The sequence below is a fragment of the Strix uralensis genome, chromosome 19 (genome assembly GCF_047716275.1).
Source record: "Strix uralensis isolate ZFMK-TIS-50842 chromosome 19, bStrUra1, whole genome shotgun sequence".
NCBI classification, from domain to species: domain Eukaryota; kingdom Metazoa; phylum Chordata; class Aves; order Strigiformes; family Strigidae; genus Strix; species Strix uralensis.
This window is the reverse complement of record NC_133990.1, coordinates 10,136,680-10,156,841: the sequence shown is the minus strand read 5'-3', so window position 1 is coordinate 10,156,841 and position 20,162 is coordinate 10,136,680. Positions and strand designations below refer to the sequence as shown.

The window sequence follows — 20,162 nt, the reverse complement described above, 5'->3', positions numbered from 1 at the left end:
TGGCACCAACCTCCTGTCCCCTGTGCTGCTCCAGCTGGGCAAGGTGAGATGCAATGGGAGGGCACCCGCTTTCCTGCCCTGCCGGGCAGCACAACTCCCTGCAGAGACCTGACAGACTCACTCCACCACCACCACCCGAGCAGGGCAGGATCAGGCCCCACGGGAGCTGCCAACGACATTTTCCCCTTCCCCCTCCTCCAGCCCAGCTGCAGCGCGGGGCCGTGGGAGGTGGGAACGAGGCAGCGAAAGGTATTGAACGTGGCACCAAACCCAGCCATAAATAATCTCCTGAGCGCAGCCAGGTTTTACAGCCTGTCCCCCACCTTCCTCCGGCAAACCTGGGAGCGTCCTGGATTCCTAACCTGGAAATGGAGCGAGACAGTGGAAATAGCAGCAACTTTCTCCCTGATTTTGAAAGGATGGGGATGAAAAGCAGCAGCGTCAGGGCGAGCTGCAGCCTCACCCAGCTCTGTGGGCAGCACCGGCCACAGCGCAGAGATGGCGTGCCCCATGGGTGCACAAACCACCCCCTTCCCACCCCAGGAAAATTTAATCTCATTATTAAGACACAGGATTGCCAAAAAGATCCTGCCTCGCATCTCTTTTCCTGTATGCCTGGAGGCAAATCATCTCATCTGCCATATGCATCAGTTCAGCGTATAAAATTCGTGGAATAACAACAAAGATTTTTCTCCTCCTCCCTGCCATGCTCTCTCGTGCCTGTTGGGAATGCAAACTCCCCAGGACGGCAGCAGCTGCCTGCACCCTGTGATGCCCAGCATGGCTGCACCCATGGGTGCCACGTCACAAAACCACATGCCGCTGCTCGGGCCGGCTGTCCTTGGAAGATAGTCCAGGCAAAAATAGCGTAGCTGGCCCTCCCCACCTTCCACCAGGGTATTTAACGCTAACGCGATAATCTCCTCTTCCCCACGCACACACACGTTTTCTTGGAAGAGCAATAAAGGAGAATAAAAATGTGAGTCTGGGAATGCTGGATGTTTGCTAAGCCACTGCCCCAGCCAGGCCTGGACAGCCAGAAGGCAAGCGGAGGGATGCCTGCGGCTCCAGTACATCCCAACGGGGACCCAGGGGGAACCTTGGCTGCACCCCACCTTGGGCGCCCCAACCAGAAAACCCACCCCAGTTTAATCCACTTTGGCCTGAAAAATTGGGCAGTGGAAGTGTAGTGGGTAGGGACCATGGTTTGGGAGGGTAAGTGGATTTTCACAGGTTCCTGCAAGGCTGGAGGCAGAAGGAGCTGCCCACCAGTGCCCTTACCAACAGACCCCCGGCTTCAGCCCACAGCATCCTTCAGGGCTGCAAACACCAAAATCTCGGCCAGCACCGAAACCTCCACCACAGCAGCGGTTCACCCCAGGCGGGCTCTCAGCAAAAGCATCCTGGGCACCACAGGCACACAAATCCTCAGTGGGGATGTATTAGTTCAGTCACGCAGACCTATTGATTCAGGACCATTAATTGGTCTTCACTGTTCAAATACCAACCTCAATTAGAGCCACTTTTCCTTTTTTTTCCCCTCTTTTTTTTCCCCTTTGCTGGATCCTTCCCCTCGGCTCTGCTAGTTTAAATACCAGAATACCTACACTGGCCTTGGGGAGACTCAGCGTTAACTGTACATTTGTATCTAATTTATAGTCAGGCTCTTCGCGGCCTTAATGAGCACACCTCTAAAGAAAACGGGGGGAAAAAAGAAGATACCTACTGCAGGGGATGTTTGCTGCCAGGCTCGGAGCTGCTCAGTCATTAAGGGGGATTTGGAGATGGCACTGCCAGCTCCCAGTTTGAACAAATCCCAGATTCGGATGATGCTCAGCTGGAGTGACGGCACAGCCTTTTCCCAGGAGTTATCCCATCTATGCCGTGCACATCCCAAAGGAAGAGCGTGGCTCTGTCCTGCCGCAGCCCACCCGGCCTCCAGCCCCCCGCTAGCCAGGAACGCAACGGCCCTTGAAGTTGCTCTAATTCTCATTATTTCCTTCCACTGATTTCCTACCCCTGGCATCCCATGCCAAAGCCCAGGAGAGAAAACGGCCGGGATTTCAGATTTAATTAAACCTCGCTGAGCTGGCTGCAGCCCTCCTTCGAGGCCGGCGCTGATGCTGTTATCGCTGAGCCTCCCGCACGCAGCGGGACGAGCCCGTGCTGACACCAGGGAGCCGGAGGCGGCAGCTTCTGCCTAATGCTGGCATGGGGTCCCTGCTAAAGTCCACGGTTTGGGGCTAATTCCCATCCCAGAAGCACCACACACTTGTCAGAGAAGCCCAATAGTTGGAGATTTTACCCAGGATCTTCATCCCAGTCCCAAAACCACATTGGAAACCAAAAGCTGACTTCATTAGGTCAGAGAGGGAGAAGCAGGCTGCGCTCCCCAGCTCTGCCTGGGGTCTAAAATAAACCAAAAGGAAGCTTTTCCCAGGTCTCTGATGGTAAAAGAGGGGAGCAGGGTGCTGCAGGCACTCTCGCCTCCAGCACCGTACAGGAGAAACGAGCTCCCCGGCAGAGGCAGGAGCACCCAATAAAGCCACCCAAAATTGCAGGTTAATTCTCTGCCTAGGGACAACCAGGGTTGGGGATGGACAGAGGGGAGGTGGCTGTGACAAGGACATCCCTAGGCTGGGGTTCTCTCTTTGCTTGGGGTTATCGACAAGTTATTGACAGTAGGTTTCAGGGTGCAAAGCCATCGGGAAGCAGAGATGCACAAAGAAGTCAGATCCTTTTAATCCTGACATTAAATCAGTTTTTTTGAACTCCCTTGCCAGTCATCCTGACCAGCAGAACCTGGAAGAGGAGAAGGCGATACCTCAAAGACAACTAAACTCCCCCAGTTTGCACCCAAAATTGCCAGGTAGGTAGAGGAGGAATGGGGAAAGCATGGTCCGTCTCCAGGGAGAGACAGAGCACTGGCATGCCCCAGGCTCAGCCAGTCTCGGCACGCTGGCTAACCAGGCAGCACAGCCTCACTGCTCATCTGGAACCATTTCCAGTCCTGCTTTAAAGGACAAGCTGGAAATCACCGTCCCAAGAGCCACCAACAGCCCCGCTGGCCACAGCAGCTCAGGCCAATGGGGTTATACTGGTGCACCCTGGAGATCAAATCGCTTCTTCCTTTGCCATTTATTGTGGATACCCAAATATTTTTTTCCCCTGAACTCTAAACCATTAAATGTCCAACACAAGCAGCAGAGAAGCAGCAGCAAAGCACTCTGGGCTCATCGCACTGCAACTGCTTTTCACAGACACAGGGGGAGATGTGCCGTGAGATTTCAGGGCAAAGGGAGGGATTTCCCATCGGGATGGAGCTGGGAAGGTGGGAAGGAAGATGCCACTACCCCAAGAGCCCCAGTGCCTCCATGGGCAGACAAAAACAGGCACATCACTACAGCTGCAGAGGTGGCTCTTTGCTGCCAGCCCCAACAGTCAGAACACCTTTGGCACAGAGATCTCTCATGGGTTTAAAGCCCATCCCATCATGCCACCAACTTCAGGCCTGACCAGGATAGACCGATGACCTCAAACTGTCCAGCAGGAACCCCCTCTCCCACAGCATCAGCCCTGCCCTTGGCCACCATTTATCTTTCCACAACAGATAAACCATGGGTAAAACTCCTCAAAAAAAGCCTCAATCCTTTCAAAGTCCCACCCGACAAGCACTTAAGAAAAGTCAGCGCTTAAGTCCTCCAGAAAGCCAGTGGGACTTGGACACTGCTAACCACATCTCCCAGCCCCCCGTAGACCAAGCACCAACCAGGAGGGGAAAAATAAATAGAGAAAGGTTGGCCTGAAAGTTCACCAAAAAAAATATTAACCAGCTCAGTTCACAGCCTTTAAAAAAAAAAACCAAACCTGTAAACCTTCCCAAAGCAATCACATTTATTTGCAGGAGTGTTTACAGAAACCAGAGATAGTCCTAAGTGTGCATGCAATGTGTTTGTAATGGTAGGTCTGCAACAACGGGGGAAGAGGAGCTGAAATGCATTTGCAAGAAACGCTTCAGCAGCTCCAAATAAATGAATTCCTAAAATTTTCAGCCTGTTAGTGGATAAATTCAGGAAACTGCTGCATTTGCTGAAGTGATTCAGTGCAAGTGTTGCACTCAGCACGTGCGTGCGCTTGACGTCCACAACATTTTACAAGAGCCAGGGCTGCTCCGAGTCCACACGGCCTCGCTGCGCTGCGGCGTAACCCCGGCAGACCCCTTGCACCCGCCAGCTACAAATCCTAGTTAATCTGTAACAGCTAGGGCTAGTTAATGAGGTGCCTCCCCCTTGCTGGATGCTGCCCATCGCAGAGCGACATTCCCAGCCTCTACACCCCATTTTGGCAGCTCGGGAGACTGAGGACAAGGGGACCCCAGACACGGCAAGGAAAACCAGCCTGCAAGTGCCTGCAAAAACCCTGCTGTGAAACTGCTTTGCCTGCAGCGAGGTAGTTTCCAGCCCTCCAGTCCTAAGCACCTCTTATTTTTCTCCCCCTTCAGCAACCCAAAGCCCATCAGGTGAATCATTCAAATCATTTTTCCCCCCAAGACCCGCTGCCCTCGTGAGGAAAAAAAAACACAACCTGGGCAGCATGCACCTTCATCTTCATCAGCCTGGGGAGATCCCACTGGCCTGCACCCCCTGGTCACGTTATAAGCCCAATTCCCGCAAATCCCCTGGGGTCCAGCAGCCCTTGAGCCCCTCCCAGGCCCCCCCTCCCTGCAGTGGCAGGTTCACCTCAGGACAAACCCCACCACCACCCCCCAGAGCGGAGATTTAACACAGCGATGCTAAAAAACTACCCGGCCCGTTTCCATGGGTACGTGAGGCACATGTTGCTATGTGATGTTCGGCCCGTTTCCATGGAGACGGCAGGGATGTCGCCACGCAGGGCTTATTAGTTGCCATGGCTATTAAAAGGCGCTTGTCCTCTGGGGACCTCGAAGGACCAGGGCCACCATCTTCCTCTGCACCTCTCTCTGGGATAGCACTGGCTCCCTGTGAGCCTGACCACACAGGTCCCTGAGGCCACGGTGATGGGCACCTCCAAGCTAAGAGAAAGAGGGAGCCCAGCCCCACGTTCTCCCACAGACAGCGACATCACCCCCAAGGCCACCACGTGCCCCAGCCCGTGGGGTGCCTGATCCATACGTGAGCAGAGAGTATCCCACCAGTGGGGATCTTAGCGGGGGCTACAGCTGACAGAGACCCCAACCCTGGCACACAAGGTGACCACACAGAAGGGTCCAGTCACCATCCGCCCGCTGAATCCCGTTACACCCCCTGGTAGCACAGCATGGAGGAAACATCTTTGCCCCACTTTGGAGATGACTGTATGACCAAACCCACCCATTATCAGGCAAAAAACACAACAGGACTCAGCCCTTACAGACAAAGCAGCACCACAAAATAAATATAAGAGGATCGTCCACCCCAAGGTCCTGCAGACAGCCCTAAACTGGGCTTCCACATGGGGAACTGAAGCTGAAAAAAATCAGATCCTGAGGCTGGGGTTTACGCAGGATTAGACACCCCGCTTTGCTGCAGGTGACAACTTTCCATTTTACACCTGTATGTGCTTTGCCGGGACACAAATGTGAATGAGTCTGACCCCGAACAAGGTGCCAAGCAGAGCAGGCTCCCATGGGAGCACCCAAGACCACAGAGAGGCTCAGTCACTCACTAAAGACCAGCACAGCAACTGCCCATACGTTCATTTGACATCTCCATGGCCAGATTTTCAGCCCTTCCCTCCCTCCTCCTCCTCCTGCCTTCCTCAGCCTGCTGCAAACCGCCACACAGCATGGCACAGCCCCTGCCTGCTATTTCCAAAGCCCATTTCTCCGAGCAGGGAGATCTCTGCGCTCACTTCTCCAGCCCCTACAGACACCTGAGCTACCAGCCCCCAGGACCCCAGCGCAGGATCTGGCCCCCAGCTGCTCCCAAGTGCAGCTTCATCCGTCTTCTCTCTAATTGCATTCCAGAAGGGGAGATAGAGATGCAAGAAAGTCCTGGCTTTTATTTATTTTTATTTTTCCCCCTTTAGACAGGCCTAGGCCCCTGCTGCAGAGCCCTGGCACTGCCCAGCTGGGACTGCATCTGAACCCATCTCTGTCCGATCGCAAACCACTTCAACAAGCTCTAAGTGGGTTTTTATGTGGCCATATAAACCTCTATGGAAAATACTTACATGCTTTATTAAATAAATTAAAGGTATTGTTTCCTCATCATTATGCAGATTTTCTAGGAAGGATATAATTTTTCATTTAACTCCATTGGATGAAAAAACCCACACCTGAAAACCTATAGAAAGGTATATTACCCTGTAGTGGAAAATTAGATTCCTCCTCCACAATACTATAGGATGATTTAAATATAATATATAGGAATATAACATGTTATTAAATTGTATAGTATCTTTCTAGAAAGACCTACAGTATAGGATTCTAAAAATTACTCCCCAAACCTATTATGTTTCAATCTAGCCCAGCTGGCTTCCTTTCTATTACATGCAGCAAGACTTTTCCTGAAAGGTTAGTGTTTTAATTGCGTCTTGAAACACTGCCGCAATCACGCTCCGAAAACGGCTCCAAACTCCTCTGGACACGACAAACCCTAGCAGAAAACCCCTGGCCTTGGGGTGGGATGGATAAGACCCTGCTCTCTCCTAGAGTCACAGAATACCTTTATTGGGAGAGGGGCCCAGCCAGGGCAGAGCTCACCCCAGCCCCTTGGCTTCACAGGCACAAAGCAATTCTGTATTTCAATTTAACAGGTCCCAGCCCTCTCTACCCCAAATATTAGGGGGGTTCAAATAGTTACCAGTGCCCCAGCAGTGCGCACCCATCCTCTTCCCCCTCTGCAAGAAAAAAAGGGTTAGGGATAAAAGTTGCCTTTAGCTGTTGCCATAGAGACTCCCCGGCTCAGCACAGAAACCCCAAATCTTGTCAAAAACGGAAGAATTTAAGATTTTAATCAGCAAGAATGCACGGGAGGCCAGGAGCATCAATGCACATCCTTGCCTTAACAGTCTCTGCCTTCAGATGCATTTGCCCCTCATTTAATAGCATCCTAGGAGCTGGCCAGGAGCGGGGATGGAAAGAGAGAGGAACGAAAGCAATGAAAACCCCGTCCGCTTTCGAGTATTTTCTCTCCCCGCCGAAGCAGCCGCTCACTGGCCAGACTGATTTCTGGACCAACAACCCACCGGCCAAGCTGTTTGTGTTCCCGCTTCCTTCATCCGCTGCCAGAAAAAGAAAATAAAATTCAACAATACGAGCTAGGCAAAATATTTCCCGGAACCGCTGCTATTTCTCTCATAAACTTCACCTCGCAGCCAGTGCGGCCAGCAGCGGGGGGAGGAAAAATACAAAGAAAATCCCAACTTCTAGCACCACGAGATGTTTTTGTGACCATCTTGAAATTGCTCTTTTCTGCCGCATCCTCTGCATTTACTCCTGACCCGACTTCTACCACAACCACAAATCAAACACCATGGGTAAACTCACTGCTCTGGCATTTTTGCTGCTTGGCAGAGCCCCGGCTCTGGCCGTGGCCCCTGGCTAAAACAAACACTGCCCGGAGCACGCTTTGGTGGCTGCCTTTCCCCTGCCAGCCCAGGCGGCATGCCGCAGTGTAACGAGGTGGCTGGAGGATCCTATTTTACCACCATTTAAGACTTGCGGTGAGTTCAGGAGGGATGGCATCTGCCAGTGGCGCAGGGATGGGGCAGTGGTTTCACCAGGCAGCAGGATGCTGGGGATAACCAAAGCCACGTTGTTGGGGAAAAGCCTCAAGTGCCAAGGGGTGTTGTGTTTCATCCCTGAGGATACGAAGTTTAAGGAATACCAAAACAAGAAACTTCAAAAAGGAGTGGTGTTGGCCCAGGGAATATTGTTGTATGAGCTCAGCCTCTTCAGAGCGATGGAAAAAATCACGCACTGACCCCGAAGGGATGGCGGGAGGACTCAGTGTGTGGGGGCTGAGCCGAGAGATGTGCCACCAGCATCCACCAAGGGGCCCAGAGGGGAGCTGGGGGGGGAACATGGGCACCCATGGCAGCACCCTGCAGGAGAGGGAGCTCCCACACACACCCCAGCACCCCGAGCTGTTCCACAGGCCCGAAGCTGGGGAAGGACCCAGACCCGGGGGCTCAGGCAGGTGCCCCTACAAGCCCCCTGGCACGCTATCGCAAAGGCGAGCTTGCTGTCGGCTTGCAGCCCGGGCAGGCTGGGGTGTCTCTCCAAAACTTCCCATCATCACTGAGTCTCCATCTGCTTGGCTTCTCAGCCAGCCCCTCACATTAACCTGCTCCTGCACACCCAGATGCCCACCAGGATGAAGGTTTATTTGCTTTCTTCTAACCCCATCCCTCCCAGCACTGGGGGATGCAGGATGCATCCACACCACCAGCAGCTCCTCCAGAAACCGAGAACTGGAGTCAAGACCTGGCTGGCAAGGAAAGCACGGGAGGGAGAGGGTGCAGATGGGGAGTGACACGCTAAAAGAGCCACTCCAGCACTGGCTCATGTTTGGAAACAAGATGACTTTGGCTTGAAGGTCACTAAGAGAGGAGTTTTGTGGCTCCCTTTCGTGTCTTTGCTCCTCTTCCATTGCAAAAGCAGGTCTCCCCACCACGCTACCATGGCCCAGACTCTGCTCAGCCCACGGTGTGTGTGTGTGCAACCCTGCAACTGCCCTGGACCCCCCCAGCCTCACTCGGGGCTGCTGCCAGGCCCAGGGCAAGGGCTCTGCCTCAGAGATCCTCGCTCCTCCTGCTCCCCCGTGGCTCTAGACTAAAGCAGCCAGGCACCCATGGGTGCAGCCAAGCACCTGCATGGCCTTGAGGCATAAGGCTGAGGCAGAGGGTGCCATCTCCTGTCCCCAGATCAAGGCTACGGACCACTCCGAATACGATTCACCAAACACAGGGAAAGGCTCCCAAGTACCCCGCACTGCCCGGCCCCCAGCCCTCCCCTGTGCCGCCCCATCCCCCTTGAGCAGCTCCCTCGCCTGCTTTCTCTCTTGCTGTGCCTGTGTGTGGGTGTATTTGGAAACGAGATCTTTCCAGCTGAACTGCAAAATGAAATGCAGAGATCACAACTCCTCGAATAGCTTCATCGCACACACACACCCCCCCAACCTCCATCCTGCCCCCGATGCAAAACCCAGGCAATAGTAAAAAAAAAAAAAAAAAAAGGTGGAAAAAATCAAGGTATTCAGCAGATGAAAGGAGGGGATTTGGGAGAGGAGAGGAGAGGAGAGGAGGAGGCGGCACAGCAAAGCACTTTCAGTGCATCCTTTTGTCCCCCAACTCACCACCAGATTTGCACCTTGACCGCCACTCCCCAAACACTCAGTGCTCTTGGAGCTGAGACAACCCAGTTTCATGGGGCTACGAGGCAAAAGAAAACAAAACCCAGCAAAAAGCCAAGCCCAAAACCCAGCTGCAAGATTTGAACATCCACTGCTAGAGGAGCCAGAGCCCATTTACTGGTATGAAGGAAGAAGCGTCTCCACCCTTGCTGCAGGTACCCCGTGCTGGCCTTGGGCTCCTCCACTGTTTCCAGCCTGGTAAGAGATCAGATTCCTCCGTGCTGCTGCCACAAGCAGGTTCTGAAGAAGAGGAAGGGGCCTCAATTTGCCCATGGCAGGGGAAATTGCTCCCACGGGAGCTGCATGTCTGTGGCTGGGGCTGAAGAGGAAAGGTAGAGCCTGGGGAAGGGGCAAGACGTGCTCCATCCTAAGGGATGGGCTGGCAAGGTAAAATAGAGGCATCCTAACAAATACCCTCACGGTAGCAATGCCCAGCCCAGGCAAAGGGATGCACCAGGGCCTGGAGCAATGGGTGAGGGGCAGGGGAGGAGCAGGAGTTGGGGCTCAGAGCACCTCCCATCTGGCCTGGGGACTTCTCTGCTAACATGGGCTGTGCCGGAGAACAGGGTCAACACCCACTGCCATGAGGAGAGTCACGTAGGCAGTCAGTTATCCCCTACACGAAACAGAGCTCAGGATGTGGGAAGGAAACATTCGCCTTAGCTAGAGGAAGGACAGACTGCCACGGCTCAGTTACTCAGGGATGTTCCAGCACTGGCACCAGCCCCACGAGGGGACCATGACAGGCCAACCTGGCCCACGCCATCACCAAACCATGAGCTTCCCACACTGCTGACCCCATGTGCACCCATATACATGTGGGTACAACAGGCCCAGGACAATAAGAAGCCCACTCACCCTGGCATGGGGCACGCTGAGCTGTGAAATGCCCTGTGCCAGCCCCGTGGCTGGCAGTGCTGGGGTGCCATGGCTAGCCCAGGGTCGGCATAGCAACCAGTGGATCATCCAGACCAGAGCATCCACGTGGCATCAAGGGCTGAAAGGGAAGATCTTGTTCATCTACCTGGGCTCATGGATACCTGAATAGCATGGCTATTGAGGGGCATGCTGAGACCCCCCATCTTATCTCACCAAGCCATCCTCAACCCCCAAACAAGCGCCTAAGAGGGACAAAATCCCAGGCACAAGGAAAAAGGGAGGGGATAAGAGTACAAGGCTGCAGCTGCGATCCATCCCATCTCTGGAGCTGAGGAGCTTCACCCGTGCCTCTCCCCCGAGTCAAATCAGGCTCCGCGCCCTCCAGCACCGAGCCGGCCGGAGGATTACAAACAACAAAGCGATTTATGTGAGGCAGAGGTCTTCAAGATTTATGCTGTATGCTCACAGTAAAGTGCAAACACATTCCCCTCCGCACGTGGCTGGGTCCTTTGTCAGAGGAATATGGATTTTTGACCCCAGAAGTCAGGATGAGTCTCTGAAGGAGCATCAGAGACAGACCTGCACTGTGACCCCAAGCAGATTATGGTCTCAGGGGTACATCCCAAGACATATTTATGGTCCTCCAAAGCAAGATAAGTCAATAACCACATCCAGTAGCAGTTACAAGTCAGATATTAATTTAATTCCTCTCCTCCCTGTCTGCCCAAATAAGCATTAATTCAATGGAGCATCAAGGCCCCATTATTTATCATTCTTACTGGGGTTTCCGTTTTCTCCCGTTAAGGTAGAATTGCTACAGCCAGGCTACCTAGGCATGACGGTTCCCAAATTGAAGACACTCTGCATCCAACGCAGGCATGGGGACCACCAGCCTGGACCTGGGATTCATGCTATTAGCAGCTAATGCCAGTGCGGAGGAGGCTGGTTAAAGTGCAGCCCATCAAATGCACTTGAAAGCCTTACTCAATCCGCAGCAGAAGGAACATTTTATTCCTACGGACCCCAGTGCTGAGTGGGAGCCAAAACGTTTGCTCCCTCCCGCAGGATCCAGCCAAGCTGGCCCCGGGGGCTGTGCACCCCACTAAGCTAGACAGGGCTCCCCATCACCCCCCCCAGAGCCAGGTTCTTCCCAAGTCTAGTCTCAACCCAGAGCTAAAAATGAACCTTATTCATGATTAACATCTATATTTGCATAGCGTGGCTGGCAGCTTAACACCAAATAAATGTTTTGGCAGAGGGAGTCGCAGGCATGGGGGCGAGCCCTGCCCTCCAGAAGGGAGCTTCAGCCTCGCCATGGGTTAACAAGCACTTTGTAATTGAATTAACAAATCATTAACAAGTCCTGTTCACCATCTGGGCAGGGGAGGGCTCTGCCTTGGGCTGCTCTCGACACCAGCATCTTGGGAGCGCACAGAGGCAGTCAATAACGCCGTAGGAGGAGTGAGTGCTAAACCTGACCTGATTAAGTTATGAATCACAGGAAATCCTGAAGGCATAAACCCCCCCGGGGCGGTTGGCTGCCAAAGGTGGGTGAATCCCTGTGAATCCCCTCACCCAGCTCTGCTGCCGCCAGCTGCGTGTTTGACTTCAGCCCTGGGGTTAGTGAGCATCTCGAGGCTGGTTCGGTGGATGCACCGGGGAAAATCTCTTGGAAGACACCCAAATGAGAAATATAAGAATGCTTTGCATCAGAAACCCTGTAAGTGTGGGGCTAGCATCTGGATTACAGTAAATAAATCCCCTTTTCTTTATAAACTCATCTGTGCCAGGCTCCCAGCTCTCACCCATCACCTGCTTTAGCATTTTGTTCCCATTTTCAGCCCCCTCCTGTCCTCGTCCCTGGTTTTCACATCCCAGCAGAGGGAGGGAGAAAGCTAGGAGGACACGAGCAACAACAAAAACCAAACCACCAAACAACAGCCAGTCCCTTCCACCTAGGAAACACGTTAAAAATCCCAACCAAAACCACGTTTCAGGCACAAGAGCCAAACCAATAGACAATTTCCATCCACTTGTGACTAACTGGTGAACTTCTGAGGGTTGAGTCACGGGCACATCCCGGTCCCACGCACATGTGCGCAGCCTCACTTGTGGCTCACGCTGGGACCTGCTGCACCTTGGGCACGTGATGCTGTTCCTGGCACCCCAACAGCCCCTTTCCCGAAAGGCCGTAACCAGTGCCATGCCATGGTGATCGTGCCATGACCACGGAGATCAAGCCTGAAAGTTTCTCTCAGCAAATATTCAGGCTGAAAAATGTGCTTTTTCCATCTGCTCGAAGCTTCTTTGCGAGGGCTTTGGTAGGAAGCAGATGTGAGAGCATCCCAAAGCACGATTGGTCATTACTCACTCCGTTATATAAAACCATGAGAATTTCCTCTTTTTTTTTTTTTTTTCTTCATTTCTTAGTGCCAGGCCAGATTCCTGGGTGAGAGGCCAAGACTGGCAAAAACCAAAGCCAAACGAACCCACATTCAGGGAAACCTCCATGTGCATCACCAACCAAAGGGAATATTTCACATCTAGGTCGCTCAGCAGAGAGCCAAGGCACCGGGGAAGGGAAAGCCACGATCTGGCCCCGTAACAAACCCAGAAACACTTAGGCCTCCTAATTAACTAGGAAATTCAACCCCCTCCAAACCACAGCGAAGCTTCAAAGCCCTCCCAACCTGACTCCGGATGCTCCTTCCCCAGTTCCCCACGGACGGCCCCGCTCCCCCAGACCCTCCTCCCCATCCGCAGCGGCCAGCAAAGCCGCCGGGGGCAAAGGCTCCCCGGGGCTCCTCTTCCGAGGAAAAATGAATTCATGATCCAAATGAAAAAGCCATCAGGGAGGTTCACTTTGGCCAAAGGTTTTGCTTCCTTCCAGAAAAACAGCAGAAGAAGAAAAGGCAAGCTGAGAGAGACCTGGACAGGGAACTTGGGGCGATCAAAATCTTGGTCTTTTCGACACAGAAAAAAAGTGAAAGAGAGTTTAAAGCAAAAAAATGGGAAAAAAGCATTTTTGAGCATGATGCCAAGACATCTGCAGGGGGTGTAGGGGGAGAAGAAAGCAGAAAATTTTCTATGCATCATAAAATCCTGGGCATTTCCAGACCAGCTCCAACACCCAGTGCTACTGAACGGGGGAGAGAGCACGAAAGCCGACTGAGAGCAGCGAGTCTGCACAGATCGGCCGGGAGACACGTTGGCCCCGTGAATGAGCAGCAGCTCGGGTGGTCCAGCCCCATCCTGAATTACCACCCGCCTGTCTGAGCCCCCCAGTCCTGCGCACGAGGGGCTGGGGAAGAAGCTGTGATCTCCTCCCAGCCACCCTGCCTCGGCTCCTGGCCCCAAATGAAAAGCAGGTCTCCGGAGACGGCCCCCGCCGCCCCGCGTGGGAGCCCTTGTTCCGGATTTCCTACAAGGAGCCAAAGCAGAGCTGTCCCTGCACAGAGCAGGGTCCCTGGGCAGGACAGGGCCACCCCTCCCGGCCGGGGCTCCCCGCGCCGGGATGACATAACCATGAACTGCATGAGGCCGAGCCTTTTGTCTGCGCGCCGGGAGAGAGGGAGGGAAAGCAAGAAAGGAAGAAAGAAAGAAAACTTCTGGAAGTCATTACAATTCCTCTGCTCCAGTCTCCTTTTTGGCAGACAGCTTCCCTCTCCCCTTCCCTCCCTCCCCCCCCCCCAGCCCGCTTCAAAATGCCAGCCTATGATTTTTAAATGAGAAAAAGCTGCGCTGTACTCCAGCGCTTGGATAAACTCCTACACAAACTTCCAGATGTGACACAACAGCCTGGAAGAGGGAATTCACAGAAGAATCTCCTTAAAAAACACACACACACACGCAGGGAGCAAAGGAAGCGCCTGGCTGCTGACACGGCTGGGCGATGGATGGGTCCAGAGATCCCTGGTGAGATGTGGTGCGTTACCTAGATCAGGCTCGAGCAGCTCCCAGCTCTGCTGTGGAGGCAGCAAGGAGCAGGATTCTGGCCGCTGCACCAGGTCCGGGATGTGAATACTGCCAGCTGCTCCCGCCAAGCTCCCGAAGGGTTTGTGTACAGCAGGGAAAAGGTTTTGCAGTTATTTGTCCCCTGGGAGGAGAGAAATAACCACCCCACCTTTGTGCTGTCCTTGCTAAAAGGCAACGGGTCCTGCTTCTCTCCAAGATCCTTGCACTGGGGCTGGCGTGAGCCCAGGGCTGCGCCAGCACCTGCCCTGAGGAGCAGCAGGATGCTCTGTCCTGGCTGGGGGGGCTGAGGGGCTGTGGGAGCCCCCCCAGCCTGGCAAGTTGTGTTTCTCATTTCCACCCAGGAGCCAGGGAAGGGGCACGAAGCCGGTGGAGGCTCGGCTGCAGCAGGAGTGTTTCCATCTGCCTGGGGAGGGGTGGGAAGCACTGGCCGGTGAACTGGGTCATGGAGAGAAACAAGTTCAGGTGCCCTGGGACGGATCAGATGCAGGTGAAGTAAATGGATTCTGACTCCTTTGTGGGGTTTTTAAATCAGAACAAGATCCATTTCAGATCCAACCTCTCAAATTGAAGCTTTCTGCTTTGTTAAGCTCAAAAGCGAGGTTGGAACAAACGTACCAAAGTTTAAAGGACACCACGCGCGCTCTTTCCTCAAAACACACCCTTTTGATAACAAAAAAAATTATATTTTTAACCTACAGTGAACCCTTCAAACAGCAGCGCACGCAGTGCCTGGCTCTCCCCACGAGCCTGCACAGCTGAGGAGGGGGTGAGGACCCCGAGCACCCACCGAGGTGACGGGGGTTCCGCCTGCCTGCTGCCCGCACCGCGGGCACCCCACAGGAGGCAGCGCTTTGGGAGGCACCGCCGGGGCTGGGGAGCCCAAACCACCGAGCAGCTCAGCGGGTTGGGTTCTCATCCCCACCACGCAGGAGGCTCCTTGCTCCGGTGCAGTCAGACACACAGACATTTCCCTCCAGGACAGCCGGATCCGGCCAGGCTGACGCAGAGCGGTGCCGGCACACAGACCCACGGGGCTTGGGGCGCGCTGGGCAGGCGAGGGCTGACCGGCCGCCTCAGCGGGGCCGTTGCTGCCTTCCACAATGCACCGACCTCCAGCACGGCGGCTCCAGCCGTCCCGTGAGCCAGCCCGGCGCAGACCTCAGCTATGCCTTGGCGTGAGGCCCCGAGGGCTCCAGGCCCGCTCCTGGAGGCCGCTGGCCATCTGCAGCTCTGCCGACTTCCAGCGAGAGCTGGGGGCACTCGGCAGCTCCCCGGGACGGAGCCTTTGATCGTCCACCTCTCACTAATGGAAAGTGAGCAGAGCCGTGCGAGGCAGCTGCTGGAAGAGCCCTCTGGGTTTTATTGCAGACCAAAGGCAGAAGGCAGGGCTGGTTACCGTGACCAGATCGAGATGCATCTCTTTCCTAAAGCCATTTTTGAAACCCAAATCCTGGGGACAGTGCACCAGAGCAGCCAGGCAAGACAGGAGCACTCCTCCCAGTGCTGCCCAAACCCCCCTTCCCATCTGAGGAGTTGCCCTTTGCCCTCCAACCCAGAAGGAAAAGATGGGATTTCAACCAATTTTGGGGGGGTCTCCCCAGAACGGCACCTTTCTTTTGCAGCCCCTCTGTTGCCGATGTGCTGCTCTCCAGGCAGCCGCGCTCTGCAGGCAGGCACTGCGCGGGGGAAGAGGCAGATTTCAGTACTACAATAGAGATCACAGGCCCTTTCAGTTACACTGTTATTTTCCTATTCAGAGCTCTTAACACCAAGCAGTAGCATCCTCCCCACTTTCTCCATCCCCACTCTTCAATCACTCCGCAACTCTCAAGAAATAGCCTCGTTTCTTGCCTCTGATCAGAGGAGAAGCCTGGCACAGACCCTGCTACAGCCTTTCATCCTCCCAGCCTTCATGGTGCTTTTATTTTATAAGTGAAAGTCGAGTAACCAGCTTGTCTCCTCTTTCCCCCCCTCCAGAGCTGCTCTCACTGCCTTGCCAGCACACACACCAGGACACCCTGCCTGTCGCTGCAGCCCTTCCCAGGCCTGAGCCCGTGGGTCCAGCGCCGTGACTGTTAAACACGTCCCACCCATGTCCCTGCTCCTTCCCTTCTGGCCCAAGCAGCCCTCACCCGGGGCAGAGCCTTTCATCCCAGAGCCACTGGGAACCCGCGGGTGGGAAACCAGGCTTGTCCCCCCAGTCCTCACAGCACCCAGAGAGGTTTTTGCTCAAAGATCGCAGAGGGGGAGGATAGCTTGGCAGGGCCAATACAGGGTTAAAACCGCAAGATTTCAAGCTCTGGATTGTTTCTGGATCAGGACAAACTTCAAAACCTTCTTCCCAGCCCTAAGGGAGAGGGGGAGCAGGAGAGCTGCACAGGTCTCCCCGTGTCTGCTCCAGACAGCAAGGGAGAAACCTTCCTGGCCCAGGCAGAGGATGCTCTGAATGGAAATACAGTAGAAAAGCCAAAAAAGCCACCTCAACAGGACTTTGCATCCTTGCTGGACACTCGGCACATCAACCATCACCCTCTCCCTAACCCCACATCCCAGCCTCAGCTACCAGGGTCACACAAGCTGCTTGGACAGGGCTGGAGAGCAGCATCCCAGGGGCTCCAGCTGCACCTGGGGGACATGAGCTGCCCTTCCCGGGGCAGGTAAGGGAGCTGCGGGCGCAGGAGCAGCTCCAGCACCTCCTCCCAACACCCCATCGACAGCAAAGTTTATCAGCCAGCTTACAGCACCACAAACCCGCCTTGCCAAGCCGGCAAGCCGTGCATCTCCACATGCACAGCTCAAACGAGAACCCTCCCATCCAATTGCTGTGCGGGCAGCCAGCCTCACCCACGGGAAGGTAAAAACCACCCAAGAGAGCAGCAGAAGCCAGCGAAAGCCCCAAACCTCTCAGGGCCAGGGTAGGATTCACCAGCCATGTGAGCCCAAGCGCTGTCACTCCTCTCCAGGGCAGCTGGTGGCAACAAAGACTTTCCAGCAATGTGATTATACGGTTTTAGCACCAGGACACAATTCCTAGAAGATTACAGCCTGAGGAGGGCCACTACTGGCCCACCACACTAAAGGAAAAAGAGAAAAGTAAGAAATAGAAACAAGCAATGGGCTCAGCTCCGGCACTTGGGCTGCAGAGAGCCAAAGGGACGAGCAATATGCTGCTCTGCTGAACAGCCCAGCGAGTGATGGGACGCTGGGGGTGCCAAGCTGGCCGCTGCCTTCCTCTCATCTGTAAGCTGAACTGCTTTTTTTGTGTTGTTTTTAAATAAACTCCCCTAATTCTGGGTCAGTGACCCTGAAAACAAACAGCTGCATGCAGACACACGACTCGGAGACCCGCAGCATCGTCCCCCGTGGCCCCAGGGCTCCCGGCAAGCGCCTTTCTCTGTCAGTAAGGAGTGAAAAATTAGCGACAAGGTAAATCTCAGCTTGTGGGGCTGCACCTAATGCTCATCCCCTGCTCACAGCAGGGTTTGCAGGTGCCCACAATACCCCTAATTTTCCAAGGACAAAAGTTAATCTGCTTGTATTTGCAGCCACAGAGAAGATGCATTTCAAGCCACTACTGGGGTGGGGGATTTTACTGAAAACAGTAAAAACATGCAGGTGTAACACCTGCTTCAAAACAACATCGTTTGGGGGGGGGGGGGGAAGGAGACTTGAAAACAGACTTAAATCAGAAATCATAAATAATATTAGTCATAGTAGACAGTAAGAACACACTGACTTGCAGCCTGTCATTAATATTTCTTCCCAAAACAGAAGGCTTCACAAAGTTGCAAGATTTCCCAAGATGCTTAAATAAATGCAGCTTTGAACTGCTTAGATGGTGTGAGAGAGATTTGGGGGGAAACTGCTGGGAGTATTCATGACTGGGAAGAGAAATCTTGTTTTTCCCCTCCTGGGGGACATTTTAGGAAAGAAGGCAGCCTGTTTATCAGATAAATTATTGTTGAAGCTCAAGTAAAACAACATTCACAACTCCTGCAGACCCTCACCACTTTTCCTGGGCACACTGACCTCAGCCGAGATGTAATTCCTAACAGTTTCCACACACCAGGAGCGGAGGAGGACTCGCACAGGATATTCTGGCCCTCTGTACCATGTAACATGTCCTCCCCGCTACCGCTCAGCCTCTCCCACTCCAGATGTGGGTTTGCTGCCCATACGTACTCGCCTGCCTCTTGCACAGGCAGAGCGGCGCAGACCCGGTAACTTCCCGTTCAGCCGGGCAGCGGCTGCCTCTCCCACACCAGCCCCTGCGGGAAGCCACATCGCTTTGCTTTATTTCATTTCGGGTTTTTGTTTCTGCAAATAATAAATGGAACTGGAGTTCGGGGATGGTAAAACACTTGCGATGCTACAAACCGTGTGCTGGTTGCAACTCAACTCCAAGGGAGGCTTTAAAGGCACCAAGACAGTGAGTGGCAAGAAGAAATGTTTCTATTGTCTTTTCTATTTCTTTTTTTTTCCCCCTTCTTTTGAAAGCTTAAACTTGACTGAAGCGGCTCAGACACAGAGCCTGTGCTGGAGCAGACAGGGAGTTTGGAAGGAGACCAGATGCCTTTGTGGGGTCACAGCTCACCCCAGGACCTGGCGAGCAGCAGTCCCTGGTCGATGCACACCCCAGGGACCGTGATCCTCACCTCGCCAGACCCCTCCAAGCAAGGTCCCAGGGGATTGCAGAGCATGGGCCCTTCGGCATGCCACAAATTATTTAGGGATCCTGGAGCCGGGCAGCAAACCAACTCCCCCCCCCCCCCCCCCCCAGCACCACCGCCTCCCCCCACATTGCACCCCCCCCTCAAACCCTCAGGAAGGGACCAGGGAGCCTAAAATGGGCGAGAAACGGGGTCAGGGAGGAAGAACGGTTCTGTAGGGGGGTAGACTGCGGTTAGGGTGGCTCGGTGAGCCGGGGGAGCCCGGCCGATCCCCGCGGGAGGAAGGGCCGCCCCGTGGAGCGGAGCCCGCGGGAGCCGGAGCATCGCGGCAGGGCGGCCGGGGGAGGGGAGCCCCGCACCGCCCCCCCACCGGGGAGCGCCGAGCCCCCCACAACAGCCCGGAAAACTTCCCGGCCGAGCACCGCCGGGGTGCCCTCCCTCTGCCCGGCGGTCCCCCCCAAAGCCCGGCTCCTTCCGCATCACCCGGCGGGCTCCAGCCGGGAGGTGCCCCCCGCCCTGCCCGCCGCACCGGAGGAGGGGGGGCGGCCCCGCGGGGCTTACCTCGCCGCCGAGCACCTGCAAAGGATACGGGTTACAGACCAGCCGGAGGCACCAGCTCCGCGGCCGGCTCTCCTGGCTCAGGTAGAAGAAGACGACGGGGGCCAGCGCTGGGTAAGGCAGCGCCTCCGCCTCCGAGTCGCCGCTGCCCGCCTCCCTGTCCCCCGGCCCCGGGCGGCCCCCGGCCCCGGACAGGTCATTAAGGCGGATGAAAGTCTTGGCTCTGCCCGGCTCCGGCTCCTCCTCGACCGCTCGCGGTCCATCCTCGTCCATCCTCCGGCCGGCGGCCCCGGGGGGAGCCGGGGCGACGCGGGGCGAGCCGGGGGGGCGCCTAGAGGGGCGCGGCCATGGCGGGGCCGGGGGGCTGGGGGCTGCGGCGGGGCGGCTTCAGCGCCGGGGTGGCATGGCCGGGCGAGCCGCTGCCTCGCCCCCCGCCGGGGCCGGGGCCGGGCCGCCCCCCTCGCCCTGCCCTGCCGTCTGCGGGCTCCGTAGCTCCTCCTCGCCGTGCCTCCGGGGGCCCGAGCCGGGCGAGCGGCGGGCAGGGAGGCGGCGGCGGGGCGGCCCCCGCTGCCGGTGCTGGCCCCCACCCGCGGGGCGGGCCGCCTTAGCGGCTCTGCCTGCCCCCTCCGCGCCCCAACATCTGCCCGGGGCGGGGGGGGGGGTGGGGGGGGGCTGGTGCTGCCCGGCGCCCCGGGGACGGGCG

At 55.4% G+C, this 20,162-nt stretch overlaps 1 protein-coding gene across 14 annotated transcripts in view; it reads right to left on the bottom strand.

Annotated features, from left to right (window-relative positions):
• The window catches only part of CACNA1G (calcium voltage-gated channel subunit alpha1 G), a 149,839-nt gene extending 130,036 nt beyond the window's left edge, over positions 1-19,803 (bottom strand). For all 14 annotated transcript variants that reach the window (XM_074888963.1, XM_074888962.1, XM_074888948.1 and 11 more), the window contains exon 1: positions 19,491-19,803. In XM_074888963.1, coding sequence (XP_074745064.1) covers positions 19,491-19,732 — 242 coding nt within the window. In that variant the 5' untranslated portion in view covers positions 19,733-19,803. The remainder of the gene's footprint in view (positions 1-19,490) is intronic.
• Between the last annotated feature and the right edge of the window lie 359 nt (positions 19,804-20,162).